Source organism: Suricata suricatta, chromosome 17 (assembly GCF_006229205.1).
Source record: "Suricata suricatta isolate VVHF042 chromosome 17, meerkat_22Aug2017_6uvM2_HiC, whole genome shotgun sequence".
NCBI lineage: Eukaryota > Metazoa > Chordata > Mammalia > Carnivora > Herpestidae > Suricata > Suricata suricatta.
In genome coordinates, this window is record NC_043716.1 from 46,582,876 (window position 1) to 46,595,129 (window position 12,254).

Sequence of the window (12,254 nt, forward strand, 5' to 3'; positions counted from 1 at the left end):
TGAGCCAAAACCGGCCGCATAACCGACTGAGCCACCCAGGTGCCCCGATTCTTTTTTTGTTTATTTGTTTATTTGCGAGTGAGAGAGACAATGCGAGTTGGGGGAGGCAGAGAGAAAGAGAATCCCAAGCAAGTTTTGCACTTCTAATACATAGCCCTACCTGGGGCTTGAACTCACAAAACTGAAATTGTGAGATCAGGACCTGAGCCGAAACCAAGAATCAGATGCTTAACTGACTGAGCCACCCAGGGACCCACTAAAAAAGATTCTTGTAATCAGAGAAACATTACTACTCCAACAGTTAAAGTTTGGACTAAGACATGAAAAATCCCCGAGTGGCATACCCTCACGACCTGTTAATTTTGCTTTATGTCAAATGAGGGAGGCAGACCGAAAGTGAGATGTGAGATAGCTACTAAAAATGCCTAAATAATGAGAGTGTGAACAGGAGTATTTATCTAAAGGAATGTATGAGGAAGCCTGATTAGTTCATATTAAAGCAAATTAAACGTAAGTTAATGTGGAAGAAAGCCTAAACTCTGGAGTCCATCAGACCCAAATTTGAATACCAGCCCTCCTACTTACAGGACCTTGAGCGAGTTACCTGCACTCTCTGGAATTCAGTTTCCTCATTTGTAAAATGAAGGCGTAGTACTTACCTCATAGGCTAGTTATAAGTATTAAGTAACGTAACGCAAAAAAAGTGCTTAGTGTGAGTGTTTAGTACATAGTAACACATCGGATAACTGTTAGCTCCTATGGCAGCCATGTTAAGATTGGAATAGAGAAAAGAAAAGAGAAGCAAAGAATAAAAAGGATAGGGGAGGAATAAGGCATTATTTTAAATTAACTTTGGGGTGTTCAAGAATTGATAAAATCTCCCTGCAAAATGTGGAGAGGGAGGGAGTTGCTAAATATTTTCCCAAGTGAAGGTACAGAGAAGCAGGAGGAAGGGGGTAGGGGGGAGGAAGGTAAAAACCCAACTAGTAAAGTTATCCTGTCCCGTAGCCATTATTTCATACATCAGAGAACAGTGCCACACCAAAAAAGAAAAAAATCTTTGAAAGAATGTAATACCACGGGGCGCCTGGGTGGCTCAGTCGGTTAAGCCTCCGACTTCAGCTCAGGTCATGATCTCATGTTCATAGATTTGAGCCCTGTGTTGGGCTCTGTGCTGACAGCTCGGAGCCTGGAGCCTGTCTTCGGATTCTGTGTGTCCCTCTCTCTCTGTCCCTTCTCTGCTCATGCTCTGTCTCTGTCTCAAAAATAAATAAAACATTAAAAAATTTTTAAAAAAGAAAGTGTAATAACATAATAAAAGGCAGTCCATCCTCCTCATAAAAGGTAGGATGACAGCCTCACATTGATAATGTTTTGTTGGCCCATCTCTAATACACATAAATATTGTCTATAAACATATGTGTATGTTTGTATCTGTGTGCTGGCATTTGAGAAACATTGGTCTATAATCCAGTCAGTTTAAGGAAACAGATGATTTGAAAATGAACATGACAAACAGAACGAGAGATTGACTTTTTCTGTTTTCCGGTGAGAGTTTGCTGGCATCTCTCACTCGTATTTAAGATGAGAATTCCAGAAGCCAAGTTTGCTTAACTGTTCCTCAGGTTCTTAAAAACTCTCTCTCTGAAAAATAAAAAGAAACAACCTTTTTAAAGTGATATGATGAATATATTTGTAATGAATGCATTGATACCCAGATGATCAGGTCACATTTGGAAAGTATTTCAAATATTGTCCTCCTGTACAGGAAGTTACTTAAGCTTTAAGATTTTGTCAAGGTTTTAGGATCTAATGGACCATGGACACCAAACCCTTGACATACCCAGGAGTGTGCCCCTTCGGGGATTCTCCATGTTCGCCGTGATGGCAATGTTTGCCTCATCTCTGGACACACTCCCAAATGGAATTTCCATCAGAGTCACATATTCTTTTTGTCTTAATATTACATATTAACCTTGCCTTTTCAATGTTAGCACAGTTGTCCCACCTCAAGTGACTCTCCTGGTGACCATTTGTCAGAGAGAGAGAGAGAGAGAAAGAGACATTTTGCAAGAAGCGGGGGGAGTTTTGGATGAGTCTCGAACTGGAACACCGAAGGAGCCTGCCCGTTGCCAAGGGTCTGGCACTGTGCCCTCACTTGCTCCCACGTACCTGACCCAGATTATGCCTTGGCATATCCACATGTCCCACGTGTCCCCAGTCTTCATGTCATTCTCCAGCGAGGCAACCCAGAACGCAAAGGTGCCGAGGGGCCTTTCACTTGTTTTGTGAGGTCCTTCAGTGTCCACCACATCTTCCCTAGGAGGCCCTGTCTGTTGTATTTTAAAGAATTCAATAAAAATCTCAAACTATACTGTAATCAGAAAAACACCAGAGTGAGTTAAGGATGAAATCTTAACCTCTATTCGTAATCCTATTTTTAAGACTAAGAAGACCACTAACGTTTTTGCCAAGTGTTAACCGATTAGCAATAATTAACTGTTGTGGCTTTCATGGGTTAGTCTGCTTACGGGACCAGCCCGAAGTAGCTCTCCTTTTGCTTCCCAAAATATTAATTTTTAATATTACATGGAAATGTCCAAATCCACCTCTTTCTCTGAAGCTGCTACAGGGTAAACATTCCGTTGAGCGGCAACACTGTGTTTCATGGTTTTTAATTATGATTCAATCAAAACTGGTGGGGTTTGTGATCGCATAGATTAGTTCTGATTTTTCTCAGAAACTTTTTACACTATTATTCTTTGAAAGGGTGAGATTATCTCAATGTAAATTACCAGGTAGTTGTTATTTTTATTTACTGTGATTATAGTTCTTCTACTTAAATATATAAATATTAAATGCCAGTTAGATGCACTGAGCAAGGCGAATATTGTCTGTTGTCTTTTACTGTATGTCTACAACCAAGTGAGTTTTGTTCTTTACCTGAAGCATATTAATCTATTAGTATTATTTCTCAGTCTTACATCTCAATTCTGGTTTTAAAAATTGTCCACATTGTGGCCACCTCTCCACATCTATCTCGTCTATTCGTCTGTCAACCGGTTTATCTACTCATCTGCCTAATATGCTTCACCTGAAGTGTTTTGACATTCTCCCTAGGTCATCTTCATAAGTTTTTAAAATAACTTTCCCAAGATAGTCTCCTTACTTGCCCCCAAGGAATCTCATTATTCCCCCCAAAGAATGCAGGGTTTCCTTTCCCACACAAAAGCAAGCACACTCTCCTCAGAACATCCTGGACTTTGCTCATAGTTCCTTCCCAAATCTGCACACTTATTTCTTTTTTATGTTCTCCTGTCATTAAGCTTCTGAAAATGAGAGACCCTTGTTTCATGCCCTTGTGGTCATTTGAAGACCTCTCAAATCTTTTTATCTTTAGTCTTGGTCCCTTAAAAGCTAATCTAATCTTACTGTTTTTTAAAGAAACAAAATTACTTTGCACTTCAGAAACATATTACATGATTGTGGTGGTGGGTATATGAATCTTTACATGTGGTACAACTGCATAGCACCAAACGCGCACACTTGCATGCACCTTACACACACACACACACGTATACAGTGAACACATGACAGAAGTAGGCTTCCCACTTCTACCAAGTTGTAGTTCACTGAACTTGAAACGCTCCAATAGTCATTGAAATAGTGAGTTATTTTTACTGTTTGGCTCCATGCTCTTATAAAATATCAATCTGAAGTTTCATGTTGGGCCAAGGAAATTTGGCTCTTTCTTATCTCTGGCTCTTCTCGCCTCTGTGACTGCGAGTGAGTTGATTATTCTGTGCCTCAGTTTTTGACATTCGCTGTAAGAATTTAACCTTCCCTGTTTCATAGAAGTGCTATGAGAATTAATTGAATTGATGCCAGCATGGGAACAACATTTAATCAAAATTCAGAAAACAGATGAAAAACATCTTTATTCTCAGTAAATGAATTCCTGCGCTCCTAGCAGAAGGTTCAAGTTTGTATTTAAAAATATTAACATGCTGCTATGATGTATTTTGCCGTGTATTTCCCAATAGTCTTTACATTTGATTTTTGACAAATTCTAAATGTTGAACCTAGTTACAGTGAGTTTGCTCACTTCTAAAAGCGTAAGATACTCCATTTTTTACTGTAAATATGCTATTATTTATGTCCATAGTAACAACTGAAAGTTCTATAGGACTTGGCTTCTGGGAGGCCCCAGTTTCTATTTATTGCCTTCTATGCTCTACTCTAGTTTTGTCATCAAATATTACGTGGAAAAACTGAATCTCAAGGAAGGTGACCAAGTTGTCCAGTGTATCTTACCACCCAGCCGTGTCTCCATAGAGCCAATAGCCTTCAATGCTAAGCTGGGACTAAAGTTTTTTCTTTTTTTAAATCAGAAGAAGAAACAACTATTTCCTGCTTTTAAAAAGTCATCACTGTTGAATTTGGAAGGAAAGGGATACATCCAGACCCAAGGAAGAGTGATATTCTCTGTTAGCTCATCGAAAGAGGTCCCTCAGCAGATGATTACTTGGGAGAACCAGTTCTCCAATGTGGAGAATAAACTTTCTGAATAAACTTTCATGCATATCTATCAGGGAAAAGGCAACTCATTTCGGACTATGTCATAATAAGGTTATCTTCCATACCAAAACCTTGTTCGTTTAAAAGAACAACAAAGGCTACTTAGAGGAACCTGTTAGTAAGGCGATGGATCTGATTATGTGGTTCAAGTCTTGCCTGTCTCTTTGGTTGAATGTCATCTTCAGCAGTGTGACATTCTAACCTCTTTCTGTGTCTCCATGTCTCCATTTATAAAAGATGGGTGATGATAATGTTTGTAAATGGCATGGGAACTTAAGACACTTGGCACAATGCACAAACCTTAGTGAGTACTCAAAAATTGTTGTGTAGAACTGGGTGACTATAAAGAATGAGGTCTGTTCATTATTTCCTATGGTTATTACAGTTCCAAGTGTTAGGAAAGGCAAAATAGCTTTTTTTTCCCCTTCATTCTAATAAGTCTGTTTCTCAGTGAAATAAAATCTGACGCTTTTCATATTTTTGAGATCACAGATGTTCTTTCTTCTGATGAGCAAATATTGTGGAATGTTATAGTGGAAATGTCTTCCAAATACAATCGGTTCAGCAGTTGCTCACCATTCAGTTTTATTATAGTCTTTTATTGCGTGGAATTTCATGCATTATAGTGTGCGATATGTTAATTGGAAATATTTAGTTTGTGGATTAGAGTTTTGCCAAATCCGCTCTTTTGTGAAGCATAAATACATATAAAATAGATGCCTCTCACTGAAGAATTTGAAGTCCCCGCATGCTGTTTTCATTTCAGATCATAGCAGAACTTCAGACAGCCATTTCCTCTCTGAAAGAGGAGAACAGCCGGCTGCAGCTTGCTGCGGAAAGACGGCTCCAGGACGTCACCCAGAAGTTTGAAGATGAGAAGCAGCAGCTGATTAGAGATAATGACCGAGCAATCAAGGTAATCTGAAGACTTCAGTAACCACTGGTACCAGCTGCTTTAATGTAATTAAAAGGAGGGCTGAAATCCCAGCAGTGGGCAGATGAACGCAGGTATCTGGCTCGCGCGCCCGGCCTGAGTCATTCCATTCACTGGCCTCTACCTTTGATGTAGCCAGTGACTCAGGCCGACTTCCCTCTAAGAGATCACATGGCTGCGTGAAAAGTCATTTTTGGCAAGCCCGGTCCATTCACATTGAACAAATATTTGAAAAATACCCTGTCCTCTCTCTTGAGAACCACTTTGGAACTGTCTCCTGATATTAGGAAGACTGGTTTAGCCCAGCACTGCTGGCTAATAAATTCAGAAGTCAGCTTCCAATTTACATTCTATTCTTTGCCCACATCCTTTCATTATGCATTCACATAATGAGAAATAACCTGTTTGAGGTCTGGAACGCCAACCATTTGATGTGCTTTGACACAGTACAGGGTAGATGCGCTGCTGCTGAGAACCAAGGCCGTTTCCAAATGGCTTCAGAGAATCACGCCTTTACCAGCAACAGAAAATTCCCTGGACCCTGATTCTGTAGGTGATAGGCAGTTAGATCTCAAAGTAGGTTTTTTTTCGCTTGGCTTCATAGCAGGGAATATTATTCTAAGTGTCTACATCATGCTGTGTTTAATCTGGGAGGATAAGCATCTGGAAACCTTTATAAATAAGATTTAAAAGAGAACAAAAATTTTTCTCTAAGAATTTCCAGCAAAAGATTATTTTTCAGTGATTTTGCTTTGTTATAACAATGCTTAAAGCATGTCGAGTAATCATACAAAGCAAGGAAAAATAAAAGAAACATTTGGGTTTTATCGCTGCCCTTTTCTGCCTAACCCCTCCGTCTTTCTTTTCTGTCACCTGCTGTGGGCAATCTGAGTAATTTACGGAAAAGTTAGCGTTCATGTAAGTTGCTTTTTAAAATATAGTCTTTAAGCCTGGACAACACTGAATGGAATAAAAAACCCTTCAGATATGGACAAAATCTTAGAGGGTTTCACATTCATCCTCCTCACTTTAGAGGCGAGGACTTATTTTATTTTGTTCTTAATGAGGTTTTCCCTATCTGTTGCCATCAGTGAGCTTCCCCCCGCCCCATGTGATATGAGTCAAAAAAGAGGTTTCGTTTTTTATATTCTGGTAATTGAAAATAATCTTTGAAGCTCTTCTCACTTATAAATGCCTAGGAACTACTCATTGATCGGTATAACTGTCTCGCTTTTGAGTTGAATACTTTGTTTAAACTCTCTTAGTTATATAAAATTTTCATTTTGTTAAGTTTATTTGTTTACTTTTGGGAGGGGGAGAGAGTGAATGTGCACACATGACCACATGAGGGGCAGAGAGAGAGAGAGAGAGAGGGAGACAGAGAGAATCCCAAGCAGGCTCCGTGCTGTCAGCCCAGAGCCCGACACAGGGCTCGATCTCAGGAACCGTGAGATCATGACCTGAGTCAAAATCAAGAGTCAGATGCTTAATTGACTGAGCCACCCAGACTTCCCTACAAGTTTCATTTTAAGTGAATTTATTTTCCACTTGATGTCCAAATACCGTCTGATAGCTAAGTTCCAAATTTTAAATAAATAGTTGAATCCCAATGTACACAGAAAGAGAAAACATAAATTTACTCCATAACAGCATAGTTTCTAGTATTGCTTCTTAAGATTCAAAATCTTAAAAGCAGTATCATTAGAACAACTGCCTATTTTTAAGCGTTTTTGTGGTTTTAATCCACTTACCTGTCAAAATGGAAAAACATTGTGATCCTAATTTCCAAAAAAGTGTCAGTTCTTAAAGACTGAAATTAAAAGGTGGTAGTATATAAGTACACCCATCATATAATATTAAATATATATTATGTGATATTAATGACCTCCAAAACACAGGTACCTGAAAATAACTAAAATCATAATGTAGAGAAGCTACAGTTCATTTTTGATGAACTCAGATTATGTGTAAATTGAATGACATTTGTGGTTTTGTTTTACTAAATTACTTAAGACAAATAATTCATTAGCATTCCTTGCTTTGCTTTTTTTTTTCCAGACTATGTCACAAAAAATAAAAGGAATAATAGCTCATACTTACTTAACAGGTACTATATACCAGGCTGTCTGCCAGACATTTTTATTCATCACCAGTTCCATTATCTCATTTAAGCCTTATAGTAATCTTCATAAGGAAGGTATTTCTATCATCCCCATCTTGCAGGTGTGAAAACTGAGGCTCTGAGGGTACGTAACCAGCCCAAAGTCGTACTGCTAGGCACATGTCACAGTCAGGTTCAATTTGCAATCTCCCCGACTTGAAAGGCCTAGCCATGAACGGTTACACATGCCCCAGTGCCTGCGTTCTGTCCGGGAAAGCCAGTCATTAGCCAAGTGCACAAATGAACCCAGATCGCCTCACTTCAATTTTCTGTCTGCCTGAATACTACTAGCCCTTCGGAAACAGTTGTTTGATTCGGACACTCTAATTGTTGTTGAGTATTTTATACCTGGAGCTCCACATATAGATACAAATACTCAGGAGGAGACACCATCACACGAGGCTTACATTTGGTTTTCGGAAACCAGATTTGTCTGCATGTATATTAAAACAAGCTAATATATGCCTAGCATTTTGTGATAGTAAATATTACTGTTGAAAGATTAGAATCAAAGAGTGCTGTGTACGGAGTGTGCATGCTAATTGTGAAATTAGCCCACTTTCCGGGGTGGGGAGGAGCTGAGTTCTCAAGCTGGTAGTCAGGGATGAGGATGGAGAGTAAGTCCAGCTCTCGCCCTCCTAGAGCTGGCAGTAATGTCTCCGTGGATCAACAAACCTTTTATTAAAGTAATTCTTTGGAGAAAAGCTAGGGTATAAAGTAGTCTACTAAAATCCACGTATGAGGGCCACCGGAGTGGTATAGTGTAACCTGATTAAATATTTCTGGAGAATAATTTGGCAATACCTATCATTATTAAATTGCCTGAGAGACAAGCCCAACTTTTGACCCATTTTCAGAAATTGCCCTCAAGTGGAAGTTAAAGGGTTGCAGTGAACTTGAGCTAGACAAAAAGAGTTCATTCTAGCATGCATTCATTCATGTATCCGGTAACTGTTTATCAAGGTTACATGCTAGGCACCCACAATACTAGCATTTTCTATTTCTTTTCGGTATTTTTTTGCCATAGTACGTGAACTAAACTCTATGCAATATTGAAAATGGTGTAGGAGAAGCATATTTAAGGATGTTGCAAATGTTCACAAGACGGTTTTCAATGAAAATGTAGTTTACGGGGTGCCTAGGTGGCTCAATGAGTTAAGCATCTGACTCTTGATCTTGGCTCAGGTCAGGATCTCATGGTTGGTGAGTTTTAGTCCCCTATTGGGCTCTGTGCCGACAGCACGGAGCCTTCTTGAGGTTCTCCCTCTCTCTCTCCCTGCCCTTCACTCCCCCCACCTCTCAAAATAAATAAATAAACTTTAAAAAAAAGAAATAACTATCATAGCATTAAGGTAAGCATGATTTCAAACATCCTACATATAAGGAAAAAAGATAAGGGAAGCCAAATAGAGTCACAAGATAAGATAATACTCCAGATTCTGTATTTCTGTTTGGTTTAGAAATATCTCTTAAGTTAATTTTACTTCAGTTCAACAGATGAAAGGTCCTAGAATCAAAAGAGGAAATTGTTAGACTTTCGGACAGAATTTGATATTGGGTTGAAAAATAGGCATATTAGTACATTCATACGTAATCCTTTCTGCCTCCTGTCAGGGTGGTGGTATTACTTTTCCACTGTCCAGGTTTGCGATATTCACAATTTGTCCATAACCGTAGTCTTTAGTGTAATACTCATGCTGTCCTTAAATAGATGTGGTGTGTACCAACTAGACTTTTACCACAATGACTCCATTTCTCAAGTTTTTATTTTGATTTGGTTCTTAAGTGGCTAGATTTCACTAATGGCCAAGTCATTTTTACAAGACTCATGGTCTTCTCTGAATTGTTCCCATTTAACAATGTCTGCCAATTAACCTTTATGTTTGAACAGCACGTTAGATGGGTACCATGTTTTCCCATGAGGACACAACCACTGCTCACCTAGCATTTAATATTGCCATGGAGAAAGCTGGGCAGACCAGGTTTTCCCTCATGTAAATGGTTTGCATTTTTGAGAGATTCCTGAAGAAGTCTGTCTTCGTTGTCGTGTTTGATAGATTCACCAGGATACATTCAGTTATTAACCGGAATACCTTTGTTTCATATTCAGTATATGTTTTGGAAGCATTGGGGGTCTCCCCTTTCTGTAAGTAAACTTTATCTGTGGTGTCTGCATTTTTCTCTAACCTGAGGGAAGGGAAAAGAGCGAGGAGGCACATGTGGGTGTGTGTGTAGTCTGGTTGGGGTTCATACTACCTAAATGGGAGAAGTCATCTGCTATCCCTGTGGGTTTGAATTCTCCCAGTTTGGACTGTGAGAAGGGAAGATGCAGGGGTGGGAAAATGGGTAAATATCAAGGCTATCTGTCTCCCAGAAACATGAAGGGGTCAGGACTTCAGGGATCCACGCCAGATTGGGATAATTGAAACCCCAGAGTGACATCAGACACCCTCTCCCACTTAGGTAGCTTTTTCTCCTCTGGATTTGGTGATATTAATGAGATCTCTCAGGATTTTGTTAACCCATAATGAATAATGATCTGGGGGACATTGGCAGATACGGAAATTGTATTGTGATGCAATACTCCAGGACACTCCAGAATCACGTTTCTTCCCTTGACACAGGCTTTTGAGGGTTTTCTTTTCTTTACTTTTTGTATTGTATACCTTACTACCCTATTTCAGTGCTTCAGTGCATTTATACTAGTTTTTACTTTTATTTACTTACTTCATTTGGTGTTGTGAAATCTACTATTTGATCTTAGAAGCCTATTTGATTCTTTTATAACATTTAACAAGGAACCTGTGTTAGTCAGCTATTGCCACAATTGCTGCATAACAAAACAGTGCTGGCTTGGATTCAGGCTGTTAATTGGCTGCGTTTGACTCCAGGCGTTGGAATGATTGAGACCTGCTTTATGTCTGCATAATCCCCCTAGCCCAGGGTATCCTATTCCCGGCGAGTTATGATGAGTACAAAATGATCAGTAGGGAAGAACATCCCTGCGGCCACAGCCTCATTTTCATCCACATCGGCGGGGCAGGGAAGTTGTAAAATCACTCTAGAAAGAGTCCATGAACATCTATGAACAGCGATTTAATCTCCCACATAAACAGTCTCTAAACTCTCCCTCCGCTCCATGGCAGTACATTCCTAATTCATCTCTCATTCCAAAACCCTCTCCCACTCCCATTCCTTCTCTCCTCTTCCTCTTTTTCGCCCTCAAATATTGGCATTAGGCAAGACCACTTCTATTTCCTCAGATGCCTCCTGGACAGTCACACCCCTTCCATGTATGTAGTTTCTCTGGAGATGAATTTTGAATCTTCATCACCACCTGCACTTTTTCTAAGTGCTCAATCCAGACTTTTTTAAAAGTTTATTTATTTATTTGAAGAGAGAGAGCATGAGCACAGGAGGGGCAGAGAGCAAGAGAAAGAGAGAAAGGAGGGGAAAGGGAGAGGGAGAGGGAGAGGGAGAGGGAGAGGGAGAGAGAGAGAGAGAGAGAGAGAGAGAGAGAGAGAGAGAGAATCCCAAGCAGGCTCCACACTGTCAGCGCAGAACTCTAGGCAGGACTCATACTCACAAAGCGTGAGATCATGACCTCAGTCCAACCCAAGTATCAGACGCTTAACCAACTGAGCCACCTAGCACCCCTCTCAATCCAGACTTCTAACTACCCTTGCACGTTTTCACTTGGATGACCCATTAGGCAGCTCAAACTAGACATCCTATAAACCGAACCTCCCTTCCTCTAACTCTTGTGTTGCCCCCATCCTGTTCTTCTTGTGCTGATGATCCGAATTAAAGTACCAACACCCAGTCACTCCCGTCAGAGTCTGGAAGTCCCCTTAAACAAACCTTTCCCTTCCCTCACCTCTCTGAGATCAATTGCTGGAAATAATGCCTACATATCTGCAAAGTCCTACCTCATTCCGCAGTCACCGGTTCCTACCTTCTCAGTCAGACCTCCTCGCCTGTCACAATCCCTCCTGTGTGAACCACTGCGAGTAACTCAGCCCCCCGCCCCGCCCCGTCCATGAGGTAACCTTTCGACAGCACAAATACGAGCATGCGGTTTGCTATTGAAAATCCACCCCTGACTTTCCATTGCCTGCAAGATAAAGTCTACACTTGCCAGCATGGCATACAAAACGCTTCATGACCCAAATCAGCAGTTCTCAGGGTGTCCTCAGATCCCTGTGGGTCCCGGCTACCTCTTCAGGGGCTCCACAAGGTCAAAACTATTTTCATAATAACCCTAAGACATCGTTTGCCTTTTTTTCCACTGTGTTCACATTTGCGCTGATGGTATAAAACCAACGGTGGATAGAACTGCTGGTGTCTCAGCATGAAACGCAACGTTGTCACTAAACTGTAGGAGTCGTGGACGTTTTCTTCACCACCACACACGCGTGCTCTGAAACACAAAAAATGGAAGCCATAAAGCGTATCAATTCTATTAAATCTCAACTCTTGAGAACACCTGTTTTTCATATGAATAGGAAGTACACACAAAGCGCGCTGCCCACTGAAGCGAGGCTGGCGTCCAGAGGAAAAGCAGGTCCGCGTTTGTCTGAG

The 12,254-nt window shown here is 40.4% G+C and overlaps 1 protein-coding gene across 1 annotated transcript in view; it reads left to right on the top strand.

The window, feature by feature from the left end:
• Positions 1-12,254, top strand: part of CEP112 (centrosomal protein 112) — a 408,254-nt gene that overhangs the window by 314,646 nt on the left and 81,354 nt on the right. The window contains exon 23 of the mRNA XM_029927075.1: positions 5,345-5,494. Coding sequence (XP_029782935.1) covers positions 5,345-5,494 — 150 coding nt within the window. The remainder of the gene's footprint in view (positions 1-5,344; positions 5,495-12,254) is intronic.